General features: G+C 38.7%; 1 protein-coding gene across 6 annotated transcripts in view; it reads left to right on the top strand.

Moving 5' to 3' along the window:
• Positions 1-1,272: 1,272 nt before the first annotated feature.
• UBR2 (ubiquitin protein ligase E3 component n-recognin 2) overlaps positions 1,273-20,636 on the top strand; it is a 122,975-nt gene continuing 103,611 nt past the window's right edge. For 2 of the 6 annotated variants that reach the window (XM_041769855.1, XM_041769780.1), the window contains exons 1-2: positions 1,284-1,939; positions 10,539-10,798. In XM_041769855.1, the coding sequence (XP_041625789.1) occupies positions 1,862-1,939; positions 10,539-10,798 (338 nt within the window). In that variant the 5' untranslated portion in view covers positions 1,284-1,861. Of the gene's footprint in view, positions 1,940-10,538; positions 10,799-20,636 lie in introns of those variants that run through there. The other 4 variants (XR_005990143.1, XM_041770067.1, XM_041769746.1 and 1 more) reach the window with 4 other exon arrangements.

The raw sequence follows: 20,636 nt of genomic DNA, 5'->3' as shown, positions 1-20,636 counted from the left end.
CTCCCTCTGCCCCTCCCCTCTACTCCTGCACACTCTCTCATGCTTTCTTGTGCACACTCTCTTTCAAATAATAATAAAAAAAAAATCTTTAAAAAATATGTTCCTATTAAGTTTGAATTTCTAATCCTATCTTTAAAAGTGATAGCAAGGGCAGCCCTGGTGGCTCAGTGGTTTAGCACCGTCTTCAGCCAAGGAAGGGCATGATCCTGGGGAACCGGGATCTAGTCCCATGTCAGGCTCCCTGCATGGAGCCTGATTCTCCCTCCGCCTGTGTCTCTGCCTCTCTCTGTGTGTGTGTCTCTCATGAGTAAATAAATAAAATCTTAAAAAAAAAAAAAAGTGATAGCAAGACTAATTTGAACTATGAGATTATGGGTAATTTTTATTTCCTAATAAAAAAAGGAAAAACAAGACACTTAGTTAATATTATTTTTAGAACAATAGCCAAAACAAAAACAGGTCCCAGGCCTGGATTGTGTCAGATCTTTTTTTTTTTTCCTAATTCACAATCTCCTTCTCAGAATAAATTAGCATGCTTGATAAAATGTGTAAGCAATTTTCTGATAAACTCTAAAGGAACTAAAGACTTGTTCTAAGAAACCCACTCTCCCAATCGTCAATCAAGAGCCTAATTACCTCTAACCAAACATAATTTTCTTTTGTACCTTATCTATTTTTATAAAATGTCCCTGTCAAGAGTAAATCTTGACAGACTTGGCCTGGTAGGCTCCTTTTCCTTTGCAGCAACATTTATAATAAATTTTGATAAGTGGCCATAACTAAATTACTTGGAAATGTGTTTTCTCCAACCGTATTTAGGTATGTTTTATTTATTTTATTTATTATTATTTTTTTAATTAAAAATTTTTTATTTATTTATGATAGTCACAGAGAGAGAGAGAGAGAGAGAGAGAGGCAGAGACACAGGCAGAGGGAGAAGCAGGCTCCATGCACCGGGAGCCCGACGTGGGATTCGATCCCGGGTCTCCAGGATCGCGCCCTCGGCCAAAGGCAGGCGCCAAACCGCTGCGCCACCCAGGGATCCCTAGGTATGTTTTAAAACCTTAAAAAAATCTGGGTAATGGCCACCTCAGGTACAGTCCAAAAAAAGGAGGGCATGATAAATGACAGGGCCATAGAACTATAGGAATAGAATGCAATGATTCTTCCATTCTTTCCTCGGTATCTGTCGGCCTACCCACAACAGGCTTTGGAAAGTACTTGATGTGTACCACGTGCCAGGCACCGTTCTAGTATCTGCGGATACAAACAGGAACAAAAGGAGCTGGGGGGGAGTAAAACTACAGTTCCCACAATGACTTGCTCTCCGGCCTCTTCCCAGGTGAGCGCTTCTTTCCGCTAGTCTCTTCCCAGGGTTCTCGCAGTACAGGAAAGCCCCGCCCGCGTATCTGCATCTGCCCTTCCCCGGGTTAACTCCCACAATGCCTTCGCGGGACACCCTATAAGGGCCGCCACCGGCTTCGCGTCCGCGTCGAGGCGGACTACAGTTCCCAGGCTGCTCTGCTCCCTCCCTCGGGTGGTATCCCCCTTTCCCGGTGCCGGACGCGGTAGGCGCTAGCCAAGAGTGCCAGGTCCTGGCCTCTCTGTGTCCTTCTCTGGGGCAGGGACGAGGGCAGGTCTTGACTCTCGGGCACCGGGCCCGGAGGGAGCGCCGGAGGCCGCTCTCTCCCCTGTCCGGCTTACCTCACACTCCTGTCCTCCTTCCCCACCCGCGGCCGCCTGGATAACTCCGGACTGACTGCCTGAGGCACGGGTGGCGGTCTCGGCGGCCGCGGCTGTGGCGAGGCCGCGGCCCTCGGGGCGGCGGTAGCAGCGTCAGCGCTGGGGAGGAGGAAGGAAGATGGCGTCGGAGCTGGAGCCCGAGGTGCAGGCCATCGACCGGAGTTTGCTGGAATGTTCGGCTGAGGAGACCGCGGGGGTAAGTACCAGGACCTGGGCAGGGACGTCCGGGGCTCGCAGGTCGCGCCCCCGGGGGAGGACCCGACCCCTGGAGCTGTTGGAGCAGCCCGGCCCTGACGGGGTGACGACCTCCCCAGGCTCTCTGGCCTCGCCTTGCGGGCAACCCGGGGAGGCCACCGAGCCTGCCCCTGTCCTTCCGTCTTTATCTTCTAACAGTCCGCAGAGCCGCTCTGTGCGCTGGCCACCCTTGCGTTCCCTGTCGGCCTAGGAGAACCGACAGCTCTTCCATTCCCCCCCCCCCCCCCCCCCCACACACATTAAGTCCCCAGCACAAGGGCCTTTGCCCTTTTTGTCAGCTCTTGGAAGAGGGGAAAGGGAGACACTACCTGGTTTGGGGGTATAATCGCCCTCCTTTTCTCCTGCCTAATCCTTTTTCTCACATTAGCGGAGCATTTGCCCTCCCCACCGAAACAGGCTGCCCAAACCGGGTTCCTACTTTGTTTCTGGGCTCGACCTAAGGCACCAAAGGGTGCAAACGACGGTGTTCTTCTCCCTCTACCTATACCCCCTTTCAGTGCATTTCCCCACCGGTTTGGTCAGTCGACAGCGTTGATGAATGTGCCGAAAGTAGTATCTGGGCATGTTTACTGAGTGTGAGAAAGCAGTAGTGGAGGCTGGGAGATTAAAACAACAACAACAATTTATTCTAGGAGTTGGGGATAGGTGGATGGAAAGGAATTGTTAATACACTGAGCGGCTTTCAACGTACAGAAACTAATACGAGATTTCGTCACAGCAATAGTAGGAAGAGTTAAACCACAAACTTAAACCATTCAAACCGAGTTTTGTAGTGAAAGTGTGTTATAAATATGCTCATGTAAGCAGCAGAGTTGTAAAATGATTACTTTAATAAATTCGATGGCACCTTTCCTCAAGGACAGGGAACGCCATTAGAACAGATTGTCCAAAAAAAAAAAAACAAAAAAAAAACAAACAGATTGTCCAGAATGATTATGAATGGACTCAAACAACCTAGGCCTCACCTCTGAGGTCTCCTGTTTAAAAAACTTAGTTTCTAGGGAGGGAGTGACCTTTGAAATCATGCCAACAATCTTAATGTTATGAACAAAATTTTAGGAGGGCCCTTTGGAGTTGTTGGTCCCTGAGGAGATTTTTGTGTGAATTGATGAGGACACTAAAGTCAGAGTGGAAGCAGTTGACAAGAGTAGACGTGAAAATTTTAATGTGTTGTTGAATGATGACTCTTGGATTTTTTTTTTTTTTTGAACAAGCTTGTTTAGGTCTGTTTTCATTTACTTTCTACATAATATCGCAACAACCAGAGGATTTTCATCCCACATCTGCCTTCAGATGTGCCTTCATTTATCAAAGAGATTTGGAAAAAATAAAATAAATGAAAGTGTTACAAGTAGACGGTAAATGATCAGAATGATAGCTATTCCCTGTCATTGTGTCAATATCTGTATTGATATTTTAATCTGTTGTCTAACCTCAAAGTGGTGGTGTTGTTTTTACTCCCACTGAATCTTGTGTGTTGCTGTTGGGCCATCGACACAGGCTGTGTGCTAAATTTTTCCAATTCTGAAACTACAAGCTATCAAGTGATTGGAGTTTCTCCACCTTGTTGAAGTTCCTGTGGAAACTAGTTATAAACGGTGTTAGAGACCAATGCAGTAATTCTTATGCAGTGAAATTCTCAGGCAGACGCAGTGAGATTCCCAGGAAAAGCAATCAAAATGTACTGATTTGGGCTTAATTTGAGTTTGTGAAGATCACAATCTGAGCTATGTTTTACTTTTCTGTTTACTTTTAGATGGTTTTCTGAGAAAAGATGAAAAAACATTTAAAGACCAACAAAAGTCCTTAAAGAAGATGCAAACTAATATTAAAAATACAAGATTCTTCCAGCTATATAACCTGGCCTTGCTTGGGGGTTTATTGTCTGTATATAGTTAAAACCACATAACACTTAAAACTATTCTTTCATCTTAGGCTATAGCACAGTGCTTTATCACAAATTAAAAAGGATTAAAAAGGTTTTCTTGGGTGAAGAATAAGTTTCAGAGTAAACAAAGAAGTTATTGTAGCCTTTAGACCTTCATTACTGGTAATTTGTGGGATCATATCCATTTAAAATTACTTAGTAAGCTTAGTGTCATTTTTCTCACACTTTATTTATACACTGCTTTTTAAATTTCTTTTATGAGGAGGAAGGACTTTTTGTCATCTTATGTATTCTAACAAACATGCCTCACAAATAAAAGCATTTAAGCACTCTCTTTGATAATTATAAGCTTATCAACTATCTTTAAGTGGCCCCTTTCTCTTTTTTTTTGGTAGAATTGATTCCACAATATGAGTTTTGTAGCACTTCTCTGAGTCTATCTACGTTTTTTGCTCCACGGATTTTATTATAATGTGTTCCAGGGGATGATTGTGATTTAAGAAGTACATATATTGTTTTTCCCCAAACATAAAAGAAATACGTAGAGTTTTATGTCTATATTGGATATTTTTTGCCTTTAAATTTTGACAGTTTTATACATAATTCACATATATAAATTCAGTTCATTTGGTTTTTAACATATCCACATTTGGGCAAGCATCACCACAATTTTAGAACATTTTCATCACCCAAAAAAAGATCCTATACCTATCAGTAGTTACGTCCCGTTTTCCCCTAAACTCCCAAACTAAACTACTTATCTATTTTCTGTCTCCACTGATTTGCTTATTCTGGAAATTTCATATAAATGGAACCATAACAATATGTTGTCTTTTTGACTGGTTTCTTTCATTTAGCAGATGTTTTCGAGGTTCATCCTTGCAGTATGTATCAATACCTCATTCCTTTTTATTGCCAAATGATTTTCCATTATATGAATATACCATATATCATTTATCCGTTTGTCAGTTGATGGATATTTGCGTTGTTTCCACTTTTTGGATATTAAGAATCATGCTGCTGTGAACATTTGTGTCCATTTTTGTGAAGACATACATCTTCATTTCTCTTGGGCATATACTCAGGCATGAAGTTGCTGGGTTCTATGGTAATTTTATGCTTAATGTCTTGGGAAACTGCTAAACTGTTTTCCAGTGTGACTGCATCATTTTACATTTTCACCGACAGTATGTGAGGGTTCCAGTGAATTTTTCCATATCTTTGCCAACACTATTACTGTCTTTTTTTTTTCTTAAGATTTTATTTATTTATTCATGAGAGACATACAGAGAGAGGCAGAGACATAGGTAGAAGGAGAAGCAGGCTCCCCACAGGGAGCCCAATGCTGGGACTCTATCCCAGGACCCTGGGATCACGACCTGTGCCAAAGGCAGATGTTCAACCATTGAACCACCCAGGTGTCCTTGTCTTTTTGATTATAGCCATTCTATTGAGTGTGAAGTGGTATCTCATTGTAGTTTTTATTTGTATTTCCCTTGTGACTGTTAATACTGAATATCTTTTGTGAGTTTATTGGCTGTACATCTTTAGAAGTGTCAGTTCAGGTCTTTTGCCCATTTTTAAATTAGACTTTTATTATTGAGTTTCTATATTTTGATTTGTGAATGTTTTTACTTCATTTCTGGAACTCTTAATATGATTTGTTTAAAATTTTTCTTAATATTGTCTTAAAAACCTCCTTTCAGCACTAGTGATTATTGTTTTATAATTGACTTACACGTTGGTGATCTTTGTTTGAAAACAAAATCAAATGTGGTTAAAGGATGCAATTTTAATTGAGTATAAAATAGTAATTAGATAGTGTAATAAAAGGCTAACCTCTAGGGATTCTTTCATTTTTATGTTTATTGTACTTGCTCTCTATCCCAAGGCTTAAATTTAGCATTCAAAAAAGGAAAGCTCCTGGAAACATTGTCATAACATGTTTACTTTAGTGGAATGAGTTGACAGTTTCTTTACTTCCCTTATGGAGGACTTCTAATAAGATAGTGCTTATTACTTTGTTGTGCACATTGGTGTGACAGCCACAAGTGTCTGAAATAAGGACAGATTAACATGCCACCAAATTAGAAATCTCAATGGTTTTTCCTGTTGAAGAAATTACAGTTAGCTTATGTTACTGAGGATAGGAAAAGCCATTGCTTTTATTCTTTTGAGAAATACGTAAGCCATTTTTGTGATAGGTAGCCAAAAAATGTTTTCCCTTTGCTCAATTTCTCTTCACAATTATTTTTTCTTTTAATCTATAGTGTTGCCAGTCACTAATTCAATATTTCTGGTATAGAGTTCTTATGTGAAGGTACTTTGCTTTGTATATTAAGTGTTTAATGAAGTTTAAATGCCTGTTGTGGATCCCAAATCTTTTGGGTGGTTTTAAATTTGAAGGAAATGCCTGCTTTTCTTGAACCAGATGTTTATATCTTCTTAATAATTTATAAAAATACATTACAAACAGTTTTTAGGATGAAATGCTTTTACTAATAATATGTAATATATTAGCAAATATTAGTAATATGTTATATTGTATATAATACATATAATAAATATTACAGTAATTGAGTAAAATATATAGTAACATTTAGTAAACATATAAAATATTTTATATAAGGTTGATTTTTTTTTTCTTAATCATAAGTTGATATTAGTTTCTGAATCTTTTGTTTAAGGAATTTATGAATAGGGAGTGCCCTGCTGGCTCCTTTGATAGAGCATACAACGCTTAATCTCAAGGTCGTGAGTTAAAAAAGCCCCATGTTAGACATGGAAACTTCTTTAATAAAAAAAAAAAAAAAAGGAAAGAAAAAAAATCTATGAACAGATTTGACCTATCAGTGTTGGAGCCACAAGAAGACACATAATTTCTTTTAGAAAGCATCACCTTTTATTCTCCCTGGATTAAAATCCTGCAAAAGTGGTTTTAAGAAAAATGAGAATTTAAGATATAAGAAAAACAAATATGGTTGTTAAAACCTTTAAATGTTTTGTAAATTAGCATTGCCTGAAGCATAACTTTCTGGGATCATAGGATTGAATTCTTTGAATATTTAAAGCTTAATATTTTTATCCAGAAATAAATTGCTTAGGATAATTTGTATCTTCATTCACATTTTGAAATAGTTTCTGGGGAAAAAAAAAAAAAAAGAAATAGTTTCTGAAAAGTGGGTGAAAAACTAAACATTTATCCTTAGATGTGGCCAAAAAGTATTTTTTAGCTCAGAGAATTAGATTTTAGGTTGCTTTTTGGTTGATGACTCTGCCTTTTTCTATTGAGTACTTTTTTTTTTTTACTATTGACTACGTTTTTTAAAAAAATATCCTTTTGTAATTGCAGAATTTAGCGTGTGCAATTTTGATTTCAAGTCACTTCTCTAAAGAGATAATCCTTAATTCTGTGGGATTATCTCCTGCAAAGTGCTGTTGTTTTAAGAGTAATTTAGTTTCTTACTGGCATAAAGCAAACACAACTAAATTGGTAACATTTGAAAAAGATAGTTTCTCTTCAGGGGTGAAAACTTTTTCATTGTCTTCCTAAGAAGCTTCAATTCTGTCCCTTAATTTACAAAGAAGATTTTTACATTTTTAGTACACATGAAAATGTGAGGTTGATTAGAAAGTTAATATATATATCACCTCAGGAATATTTAAATCTCTCTCTATATATAGTTATTTTTATTTTATTATTATTTTTAAAGATTTTATTTATTTATTCATGAAAGACAGAGAGGCAGAGACATAGGCAGAGGGAGAAGCAGGTTCCATGCTAGGAGCCCAACATGGGACTTGATCCTGGGACTCCAGGATCACGCCCTGGGCCAAAGGCAGGCACCAAACCACGGAGCCACCTAGGCGCCCCTATAGTTATTTTTAGAAGGAAGGAAGTAGGTGAAGATTGTACAAGTAAGAGTTAAAATGAAGACCTTATATGGTGTTAGATATTACTGGAAAGTTAACTCTTTTAACTAGGATGTAATGTGATCTTCGGTTGTAATCCATAGGTAAACATTGGGCCTGTGAGTTAGCAGTTCCATTAACTGCATTTTTGTAGAAGTGAGTCCTTTCATGTATTCTGATTTAAAATATTTCCCTGGTTTAGAGCCAAAATAAGTTGCAATTACTCAAAGCAGTATGGTGGACAAATAAAGATGCAGAATTGGCAGGGATAAATGACAATACAGGGAAAAGGTTGAAGATAAAAGGGAAAAGGAAGGAGGTAGTTTGAAGGATGCTTTATCTAGGGCTTATTTGGTTTGGTTTTTAGAGACTGCAGGCCTGGATCTATTATCTCTCCTTTCATTAAAGCCACCTGGAGCATCTTTCTACACTATCAATGTTATATGACAGTAAGTAGTATAAATATATTTATAGTCATTTAGTTAACAGATTTTAATAAATGCCCACGAGGCTGGGTTCTGTTTTAGACCTAGAGGAAGTGGGAATGGGTGGTGGGAGTGAGGAATGGGCAGAGCGGGTATTTAAGAGAAAGTGAAACATACATGGGGTTCTGAAGAATGAGTAGAAAATAGCCCACAGAGCAGAGAGGAACACTACAGGTCACAAGGAGGAAAAATAGTATGACAGAGGCAAAGGACCTTATAAGCCATGTCAGGGGACTTGACTTGATCTTAAATACTAGGGGAAGCTGAATGACATGATCAGATTGATGTTTTGCAAGAATCACTCTGATAATGAGGTTAGAAAATGGACTGTACAAGGGCAAGACTGGCGGGGTGTGTGTGTGTGTGACTGATTAGGACATTTTTGCACTAATCTTGGTAAAACATAGGAGTGGGGGTTTTGGATCAGAGTGGGGATGATGCCTGTGGAGATGGAGAGAAAGAAATGGATGGAGTCAACAGATTATTTAGGAAGCCTAATAGATAAGACATGACTAATTGGATGTTGGATTGAGGAAGAAGGAAGATTTTCAGGTTTTTCTGGTGTGGATACTTAGGTAGATGCTGGTATCTAAAATAGGGAAGTGGATAGAATAGGTTTTTGAGGAGGAGTAGTGGAGATCATAAGTTCAGTTTTAGACCTATTGAACTGATGTTTAAATCAGGAGAAACTTTCTTGTATTTCTCTATACACTTAGCAATACTTGTGGCCACTGAATGTGTTTTTTTCCCATACGAAGCAATTCTCTAATCCCCTACAGAGACACAAAGTGGGTGTCCTACAATTCAATTCTGACACTATACACCTGAAGTTGACATCAGATCCCAGATTAAGGGCTCAGTCCCATAAGACTGCCCTCCTCACTAAACTTCAGATGCCAGTAACAAGCAGTGGTCTTCAGGTTACCTAGAACTTCTGTCTCACTTGGCTACGAATTGAGGGTTCCCATGACCCCCTCTTTGGGTTCAATAATTTGCTAGAATGGCTCACAGAACTCAGGGAAACTATTTACTAGATTATTGATTTATTGTAAAATGATACAATTTAGGCACAGCAGATGGAAGAGATGCATAGAGCAAGGTATGTGGGAAGAGATGCAGAGCTTCCATGCTGTGGGTGCACCAGTACTTCTGTGTTCATCATCCCAGTAGCTCTGTGTTCACCATCCCAGAAGTTCTTTGAACCCCAACATAGAAATTTTTATGGAAGCTTAATTATGTAAGCATACTTGAATAAATCATTGTCTGTTAATGATTAGCTCAACTTCCAGCCCCTCTCCCCTCCCTGAGGCTGGGGTGGAGGCTATACCAACCTTCTTATCACAATGGCTTGTTCTCCTGGCAACCAGGTCTCCATCCCTAGGGGCTTTCCAAAAGTCACCTCATTAACTTCAGCTCTAGCTCAGTTGAAAGGAGGTTAATTATCACAGGTAGTGGACATAAAAGTTTAGGACAGAAAAGTGGCTTTTGTTTGTTTTTGGGCTGGGAGAGCAGAGGGGAAAGGGCTTATAGACAGGTTGATTAGAGAAAGAAGGTGTAATTGATAGAACGAAGTCTCTTGTAGACTCATATTCATAAGAGACTGGTGTATCATTAATCAATGAGAAGTCTAAGTGGCATATTGTTTGTCTGTATTCACTGCATACTCTTCCTATCAGCAAACTGACATGAGGATCCAGATCACAGTCAGTATATCATTTGAGCAAAGCATTATTAGAAAGGAAGTCAGATGGGCGTAATGACTAGTGTCTTTTTTTTTTTTTTTTTTTTAGATTTTATTTATTCATGAGAGAGACAAGAAGGGACATAGGCAGAGGGAGAAGCAGGCTCCCTGTGGGGAACCTGATGTGGCACTCCATCCCAGGACCCAGGGATTACAACCTGAGCCAAAGGCAGTGGCTCAACCACTGAGCCACCCAAGTGCCCCTGGCTAGTGTTTTATATGATGATTTGTTGTGGTCATTTTCCTATAACTCCCTACAGAAGGTTGCTTCAAGAGTCATTTTGAGGAGAGGGATCATTTTACTTGAAGTAGAATTCTGAAATGCTTGGCATTTTAATAAAGTTCTAAATGATTTTTACCCTTTTTGGAAAGAAAACACAGTTATGAGTGACATCAACAAAATATATGACACTTTTATCATTATATTTGTACCTAAAAGAATATATAGTAGGTTTATTCAAATTAGCAGTTTAACATTGTTTAAACCTATTTTTTCTTTTTTCTTTTTTTAAAGAAATGGCTGCAAGCAACTGACCTCACTAGAGAAGTGTACCAGCATTTAGCCCACTATGTACCCAAAATCTACTGCAGGGGTCCCAACCCTTTTCCACAGAAGGAGGACATGCTGGCACAGCATGTTTTGTTGGGACCAATGGAATGGTACCTTTGTGGTGAAGATCCCGCATTTGGATTTCCAAAACTTGAACAAGCAAATAAACCTTCTCATCTTTGTGGTCGTGTTTTTAAAGTAGGAGAGCCTACATACTCTTGCAGGTAAAATATTGTCATTTTCTTTCTAAAAGGCTCTTGTTTTTACGTTTATTCCCTAAAACTTTATGTTTTTGTTTTAAAATTAGAAAATACACCTATATTAAGAAAGTCTGCACAGTAAATACATATGGTTTATTAAATAATCATGAAATAAATATTCATGTAATTATTTTCCAGGTCAAGAAATAGAACATCATCAGCATTCCAGAAAACCACTGTGTGCTTTCTTCCTTCCCTGTATTTAACTGCTGCCCTGACTTGTAATAGTCATTTCTTTACTTTTCTTGATAGTTTTCTAGTTAGTGATTCTTTTCAACATGGGGCTTGAACTCCCAACACTGAGATCAAGACCTAAGCTGAGATCAAGAGTGGGACACTTAACCAACTGAACACCCAAACGCCCCTCTAGTTAGTGATTCTTATTAATGTCCACATTACCTTACATTTGGCCAGTGGGAGCCCTGTCACACTAGTGTCATCCTTTTTACATGTCTTCATTATTAGGGTGTTTTTGTTTTTTTTTTTAATTAAATTTAATTTATTTATTCATGAGGGACAGGCAGAGGGAGAAGCAGGCTCCCCGCTGAGAGCCCTATGCAGGACTGTATCCTGGGACCCCAGGATCACACCCTGAGCAGACACTCAACCACTGAGCCACCCAGGTGTCTCACCTTCATTGGTTTTTTTTTTTTTTTTTTTTTTTTTTTTTATGATAGTCACAGAGAGAGAGAGAGAGAGAGAGAGAGAGAGGCAGAGACACAGGCAGAGGGAGAAGCAGGCTCCATGCACCGGGAGCCCGACGTGGGACTCGATCCCAGGGTCTCCAGGATCGTGCCCTGGGCCAAAGGCAGGCGCCAAACCGCTGCGCCACCCAGGGATCCCGGCCTTCATTGGTTTTTGAGTGCTTCTTTGCTTTCCAGCACAAGATATCTATAGCTTACTTTGTACTTACTCTGAACCATATGTAGAATCAGCCATTTCAACAAGGATTTCATTTTAGGTAGGAATGGTAGTTAGAAACCATTATCTGGTTGCTATATGTACTTAACTGCTATAGAATAACTTAACCTTTTTTATTTTTTTAAATGTTAAGAATTGAGTATACACGGGCAGTAGATGGAGAGGAAACCTTTGAAACCATTTACTCCTCTATTTCACAGAACTAGTCATTGTCAACAGTTTCTTATGTATCCTTCCAGAAATTTTTTATGCATATCCAGGCCTATATATATGGCTATCTTACACATATATGCAAACATACATACAAAAGGGAGTATGTGTTACATATATTTTGAGCTAAATTTTCCTTCCTCTGTTTAACAGAATCTTGACTTCTGTCCATATCAGCTGATATAGCTAGGTAACATTCCATTGCGTGGATGTACTATTTATAGAGGCCTTATGTAACATTTCTTTTTCTTAACACTTTTTTCTATAAGATTTAAATTTATTAAGTTCAACTTTGGTTAAGGCCTATAAGTTTCTATGGTAATTTTTTTTATAAGCGTGGTTAGAATACCAGTAGAGATCTTTTTATATTTTGAAATACGGTTAGATGTAATTTTTGTCTTTATAAAAACTTCTTTGAGTTCTTTTATTGATGTTTGAAGCAATGGACAAAGAAACTGAGATCCACTTGTTCCAGTAATGTCTTTTGTAGCAAAAGTATCCATTTCCACCACATATATTTGAATATCATTTCTTATAATCTTCAATCTGGAATATTTTCTCAGGGTTTTTGTTTTGTGTTTTTTGTGAGTTTTTTTTTTTTTTTTTTTCATGATCTTGATACTTTTTTAAATGTCCATTTGGGTTTGTCTGATCCACTTTATGATTGGAGTCAGGTTGCATCTTTCACAGGAATATCACAGAAATCACATGTTCTCATTCTCATTTTACTCTATCAAGTAGCATATAATTTTTATTTGATAACTGATGATGTTAATTTAGATCATTTGATTAAGACTTCTCTACTGTGAAGTTACTCTTTTACCCTTTATAATCAGTAAGTTTTTGTGGAGAGATACTCTAAGCTCTTAAATATCCTATTTCTTATCAAACATTTATTTTATTCATTTATTTATTTCAGTATATATTCATGAAAGCCCAACATTATTCATGGAAGCCCAACATTCTTGTGTTCCAATAGTTCTAGATTTAACTAGTGGGAGGCCCTATCTTCTTTGTTCTCATATCCCCATTATTCTTTGAACACTTCCTTGTTCTAACACAAGATATTTAGGGCACATCTTGGACTTTCTCCTCCCCAGACCTGAAATCAGTCATTTCTCTAAGGAGCCTGGTTCCTTTTCAGTAGATATTAGTCTTAAGAAATAAAATACTAAGTGTTGCTATTGGTATGTCACCAATCCCAGGCCCTTGCAGTGGATCTGTATTTTATATATGTCTATAGCTACATACTGAAAGAAATATTGAAAACATGCATTTAGAGTAATCTCTCCAGTTCCAATTGAATGCCACAGGCTTCTCTTTTCTCCCTTTGCATATTTGTGATTTCCTTTCTCATGAATCTGATTCTCATTGTCCTAAAAATATTTATTAATTTGATCATTTCTTCATATACAACCATTCTTTATTGTTGCTGCCACTGCCACCCAGCTCCATGTGATTGCCCTCCTTACTCATTTGAGCTCCACACCCTATGCTGGGCGTGGTAGCCTTCCCCCTCCACTTGTTAGGGTAGATCTAAGAGAAGTCTTTAAGATGTATGGTCACAGCCTTCATGTTGAATCAGCTGGGTATCTGCCTTGACCAGAACTCCAGAGACCTCTAGCACTGCTTGCTTGCTGGACTTCAGGTATCTCTGTGGCATTCTTGATTCCATAGCAGCCATTCTCTGACAAGTGTCACCCTCTGCATGTGCAGCCTAACCCTCAGCCAAGAACTCATCCATAGGTGACTACCACATAGACTGTCCTTTCGCAGTCTCCCCTGTCCTGCATATAATCCCTCTCTGGTTTCCTGCTCCAAGGCTTCTAGCTCTTTTACCTGCCCCAAATTTGATCTAGTCTCAGCTTAGTGAGACCTTCTTGCACTACTTAGATTCTAGCTCACTGTGCCACAGGTGGGAGTTTATTCCCTCGATCAGAGAGCCTTATGTATTCAGCTAGTTTTATGGCTGTGTACAGTGGGAGGCTGGTTGAGTACCAGTTACTCTATTGTAACCAGAAGTGGAAGTCCCAGTATTTATTTTAACAGAGAAAGTTGCTTATGTTTTTTGATCACCTTTTAGGTGTTACATTTAATGCCAAGTGCTTCATATGAAATCATATTTAATCCTTATACAAACTTCTGAGATAATATCCCCAAGGAGACTGTGGCTCAGAGTGGTTAAGTGACTTACCTGCAGCCATAAAAATTGAAACCAGGGCTCTCAGATTCTCAAATCCATGATACTTTCATTTTATCTTTATTGATCCTCATATATTGGTCTCCTATGAATTTTTCATTCAAATTCAGTAAAAAGAGAGGGGAAATAGGAAAAATGTTCTGCTTTTCTTGTGACTAAATCTGTCTAGTTCCTAAATTCTGAGAGATGTTCTTTATTGTTAAAATATTAGTGAATGAAATGAGGACAATGAACTAGATAGTTTTGCTTTTTAATGTTTTTAGAAAAAAAAAATCCACTGTCCTTTTTGTGGTTATTCCCACTGGTGCCTGAAACTCAAATCTGGAAACCATTACATGCCAGCATTCTGGGTTCCTAAGCAGAAAATCCTATTGCATTGTAATATGACTTCTGTACTACAAAGTACCTGCAAATAATATTAGATAAAAATATTTGGACTGGAGAAAGCTTTTGGTATTGTGAACTTGGCCTGAATCCTTTTCTACCTCATTATCCCTAGTTTAGGCTAGTCTATAAGTCTTTCTTTCTTTCTTTCTTTCTTTCTTTCTTTCTTTCTTTCTTTCTTTCTTTCTTTCTTTTTAAAAGATTTTATTTATTTATTCATGAGAGACACAGAGCGAGAGAGAGGCAGGCAGAGACACAGGCAGAGGGAGAAGCAGGCCCCACGCAGGGAGCCCAACGTGGGACTTGATCCCAGGTCCCCAGGATCACAACCTGGGCCAAAGGCAGCACTAAACTGCCGAGCCACCCGAGCTGCCCTATAAGCTGTTCTTTCCCTATTGCAGATGTTTGGCAATTAGGATAGCCTCATACATATTAGCTGCTCAGCAAATATTTATTGATGAAATGTCTGTTACATTGTTCAAAGTACAGAGGACAGTTTTATTTATTTATTTTTTAAAATATTTTATTTATTTATGATAGACATAGAGAGGCAGAGACACAGGCAGAGGGAGAGGCAGGCTCCATGCCGGGAGCCCGATGTGGGACTCGATCCCAGGGCTCCAGGATCGCGCCCTGGGCCAAAGGCAGGCGCTAAACTGCTGAGCAACCCAGGGATCCCACAGAGGACAGTTTTAAAGATATTTTGCTGTTACTACTTTAATTGAATTCTTTGAATATTCCTATTTTTTTTGTCCATTTCCATACCTGTCTGGTGGCAATATATTAATTGTAAGCCAGCTACTTTGGGAGATGTTATTCATGATTATGTACAGGATCCTTCTCATTCTAGATTTTACAACTTTGAATATTCACTCTTATACCTAGCCAATTAATTAATAGGACAGCTGGTACAACAGGTAGGTACACAGCACATTAATCTCTCTTAGGAATTTATTGCCACCCTATTTAATCTTTTAACTATAGACACAGTATTCAGGAATTTTGTTAGTCCTAGAAATTCATATAGGTCTATGTGGGTTCATCCCAGAGAAGACGTTGGGTACAGGAGGTCTTGATTAAATTGACAGAGTTGTGGGATCTTCCATTACTAGAAGTAAGAAGAATCTTATCTTCAAAGATGATTGTGGAATAGGCTTTTGGGAGTATGGACAAGTGGAGTGGGATGACAGGAGGAGGAATATATTTATTCCCTCAGTGAAAATGGTGCACTGAAAAGCTATTTGCCTGTATTGGAAGGTTAGGTGTGCATAAAGGATTTGTGGGTAAAACTGGGTCAGAGATGATCTTAGTAGATTTTTTTTCTGTAGTGCATGTGCTCAAGTTTGAACTTGGTATGTCAGCCCAGAGTTTCTCTGAGATATAAATGCATTTTACTACATTTTACTATGGTCCAAAGGTTTGGGTTAATCCATTGTCCCTGTTCTGGGTATTCTGTGTATTGAGAGGATGTATGTAATCAATGGAAAGGAATGCCTCATTGCGAGGAGGAAATTTTCACTTTGTTGACATCATCTAAATAGAGCCACAAAGGTATATTAAGGATAGAGAACACAAAGAACAGCCTCAGGTGCCGCTTTTTAGAAATAAAAAACTAACAGGCAAAACATGCATTTGGTTATATCTTTCAAAAGGTACAAAAGTGTATGCCATGAAAAGGAACCTTCCTTCTCCATCCCTTAATTTCCCTGTTGCCTTATCCAGAAGTGACCACCATGAGTAGTTTCTGGTGTATTCTTCCAGATACCCTATGCATATCAAACATTTCTATTTTATTCAGTAAATGGTAGCATATCACTTAAACTTGTTTTTACCTTATTTAAAGTTTGTCCTTAAAATTGTTACATAACATTAGAGAGAGAGAGTATGCACCCACTTTGTCTTACTGTTTTTTTTAAACAGAGAGGCGGAGATATAGGCAGAGGGAGAAGAAGGCTCCTTCTGGGGAACCTGATGCAGGACTCGATCCCAGAACCCCAAGATCACGACCTGAGCCAAAGGCAGATGCTCAACTCCTGAGCCATCTGGGTGTCCCAGTCTTAGGTTTTAATGGCTGATTAGTATTCTACTGTAGGATATTCTGTCCTTTACTTACTAGCCTTCTATTAATAGACATTTAGGTTGTTTCTAATATTACAAATAATACCACACTGAATGTCTTTGTGTGTCTTTGTGCACATGTAGAAGTAGATCCACAGGATACATTCCTGAAAGTAAAATTTCTGTGTCAAGTATGCATATATTTATTTCTCTCTGAGTGATCAGTAGTAAAAACTTATAAAAAGGAGATGATGTGCTTGTTTGAGGAAAAGAGTCAGGGTTGGGGACAAACAACAGAAACTGCAATGGAGATGATGGGCAAGTTTTGAAAATCTTTTAGCCAGCCTTACAGAGAGAAGAACCCAGGAAGAACATGATAGTGTGTGGCAGCCAGAAAGAGGAGGCAGATTGTTCAGTTACTTGAACTGTAGAGGGAAGAAAGCAGTGTCTGGTGACCTGCACGTGAATAGCTAACTAGCCTGGGGTGAGAAAGATTTAATTTATAAAGGGTCCAGAAGGTCCTAAGTTTGGACTCCACTCCTAACAGATATTTCTTTTTTTTAAAAAATATTTTATTTATTTATTCATGAGAGACACAGAGACAGATATACAGGCAGAGGGAGAAGCAGGCTCCCTGCAGGAAGCCTGATGCTGGACTTGCTCCCAGGACCCCAGGATCACAACCTGAGCCGAAGGCAGATGCTTAACCACTGAGCCACCCAGGCGCCTCTCCTAAGAGATATTTCTAAACTTTGCTGTTACCTGAAGTTGACCACAGTAGGTTAAAGGGTACTGTCCTTCACAAGACTATCCAAAAATAGCTGCAAGTTTGGGGGTTCCCAGAGGCTCCGTCAATTCTAATCAGCTGGCTGCAAATTTCAGGTGTCTCCATAGATTACTGTATGTTACATAATTCATTAGAACAACTCCCAAAACTGAAAAAAATGCTGTATTTATGATTAAAGTTTTATCACAGCAATAGGAAACAAATTGGAATCAGCCAGAGATAACATAGGAAGATTTCCAAGTGCAAAGCTTCTGTTGTCCTCAGGGACACATTATCTTCCTGGCACATTAATGCATGACAATACACATATGGTATTGGCAATCAGGGACTCTCATCCAGGCTTTGGTGTCCAGAGTTTTTATTGAGGTTTCATTATGTAGGCATGACTAACTAAATCATTGCCTATGGGACTTAATATCCAGCTCCACTTCCTTCCCAGAGATAGGGGTAATATTATGTGGCTGAAAGCTTCAACCCTCCATGGTTTGTCTTTCTGTTATGGCCAGTCCCCACTTATTAGCATAAACTATCATGTGAAGGGGGCAGCATGAATAACAGAGATACTCCTATCACACAGGAAATTGTAAGGATTTAGAGTTCCCTCCCAGGAACCCTGGGACAAAAGCCAGCCAGATTCTTTAATTACACAGTTGTTGAGAAAGTAAATGAGATTCTTTGTGTTTGATTTCCACAGTTCTTAGCACATGGTAAACTCTTAGTAAATGTCCATGCTGGGGTCCTGGGGATGAATGTCTCCTGTTATTCCCATGTCTCATGTATTCCCATAAAACCCAGTGCCCTGGTAAAATGACATTGAGTCTATCATTTGGAAAGATGAAATATGGTTATTGAAATTCTAGGGGAGTTTCTAAACTAAATCCATCAAGGATTAAAGTGATTCATGTCTGTAGGATAGAGGTTTTCCTGAACTAGAAAAACTGATATTCAGGAGTCTTTTATGTGTGGTACTTAGGAAAGGAATTTGTGAAGGGAATTAAGTTAGTTTTTCCATAGACAGTTATTTGTTCATAGTTTCTAAACTTACATAGGTCACAAATTATCTTGCTAAAGCCTCTACTATGCCAGAAAAAGCTGTCCATTTTCAGGCAAATTTTTTATATTTGTCTACATACTTATCTATTAGGAAAAGTATAGTCAAATGTAACACTTGTTACTCCTTTCTAAATAGAGATGGTTGTTAGTAGGGGCAATAATCTTAACTTTGATCATAACTATTTTACCATTTTATAACCGTTAAGAAAAATAAAATATTAATAGAATATGAAATCATACTCTAATGTGGGATAAATTTTAACACTTCTCTTAGATGTAAAGAAATCATTCCATTGATTTCTGTGTATAGTTAAATTGAGAATTTTTTTAAAAAGATTTTATTTATTCATGAGAGGCACAGAGAGAGAGGCAGAGACATAGGCAGAGGGAGAAGCGGGCTCCCTGCAGGGAGCCCCATGCAGGACTCAATCCCAGGATCATGACGTGAGCCAAAGGCAGCGGCTCAACCACTGAGCCACCCAGGCGCACCGAGAACTTTTTTTTAAGATGTGATTTATTTATTTAAAGAGAGAGAGCACAAGAAGGGGAAGCTACAGAGGGAAAGGGAAAACAGACTCCCCACTGAGCTGGGAGCCCAACGAGGGGCTCAATCCCAGGACCCTGTGATCATGACCGGAGCAGAAGGCAGATATTTAACCTACTGAGCCACCCAGGTGCCCTGAGAACTTTTTTTTTTTATTAGAGTTTTATTTATTTAAGTAATCTCTACACCGAATGTAGGTGTAGCTCAAACTCATGAACCCGAGATCAAGTCACATGCTCTTCCATCCAAGCCAGCCAGGCTCCCCAACAACATTTTTTTTTTAAATAATTTAAAAGTTTACTGCATCAATATTATGGATAACCAGAAGTTATGGTTGGGGAGTTATGCTATCAGGAATATTCTTAGCTTAGGTTTCCAGATAGTACTTTATGATGTTTTATTATAAATTATTAAATGGTTTTGCTCAGGTGAAACTTTTTCTTTCTTTTTTCCTCAGGTGAAACTTTTTCTTAACTCTGATTTTGTTAGTCATGATAGATGAAGTTATGCTAAAAATAACAAACAACCCTATAGTCTTGAAGACTTTACCCAAAATATATTTATTACTCAGACCATGTGACCCATTTGGATAGGTGAGATCAATGAGTGGAGGGTTCTACTCTGATTAGTTACTTTACACCATATTACATCTTCACAAAATTAACAATGCTTTTTAGGGTTCAGCACAGCAAGGGAAGAGTAGAGCTGAAAGGTCTTGCCCAACAAATAAATTGCCCATAATTATCAACTGTGCCCATATCCCTTTAGCCAGAACTAATCTGAAGGCCTCTGTTCAACTGCAAAACCGAGTGAGGAGGTGGGATTCTCCTGTATCTGGAAGAGATGCAAACTTACTCTCTGTGGATGAACATTAGAAGTCCCTTCAGTGATTTTTTTTAGGGCTTTTGGGTTATTTTTCCTTCCTCACAGAGTGGTTAGGATAAAATGAGGTAATGTATAAATAAAGCACTTGGGGAAATATATATGTAAAAATTTTAAACCAAATGCTGAGAGTTTGGATGAGTTACTGAGCCATGAATAATATCTTAAGCAGAGGGGTAAACATAGTTTCATTTCTATTCTGTGTGGAAATATAAAGCTCTAATGTGGAAGAAAGAACTTATTTCCAGTAAGAATAGTTTTAGTTTCTTGGCTTTTAAAAATTTTTTGAAAACTTGATCTCTTTTTAGTTTATTTCTATTTATTTCAGTATATATAAATCTCATTCTTTTGCTTTATTTATTTATTTATTTTAAAAGATTTATTTAGGGATCCCTGGGTGGCGCAGTGGTTTGGCGCCTGCCTTTGGCCCAGGGCGCGATCCTGGAGACCCGGGATCGAATCCCACATCAGGCTCCCGGTGCATGGAGCCTGCTTCTCCCTCCGCCTGTGTCTCTGCCTCTCTCTCTCTCTCTCTCTGTGACTATCATAAATAAATTAAAAAAAAAAATTAAAAGATTTATTTATTTATTCATAAGAGACAGAGAGAGGCAGAGACATAGGCAGGAGGGAGAAGGCAGCTTCTCGCAGGGAGACCAATATGGCACTCAATTCCAGATCCCGGAATCACGCCCTGAGCCACCCAGGTGTCCCAATCTCATTCTTTTAACTTCTGTCTTTCCGTAGTAAGTTTAGGCCATAATTT

Source organism: Vulpes lagopus, chromosome 1 (genome assembly GCF_018345385.1).
Source record: "Vulpes lagopus strain Blue_001 chromosome 1, ASM1834538v1, whole genome shotgun sequence".
Lineage (NCBI taxonomy): Eukaryota > Metazoa > Chordata > Mammalia > Carnivora > Canidae > Vulpes > Vulpes lagopus.
This window is presented reverse-complemented; position numbering and strand designations above follow the sequence as displayed.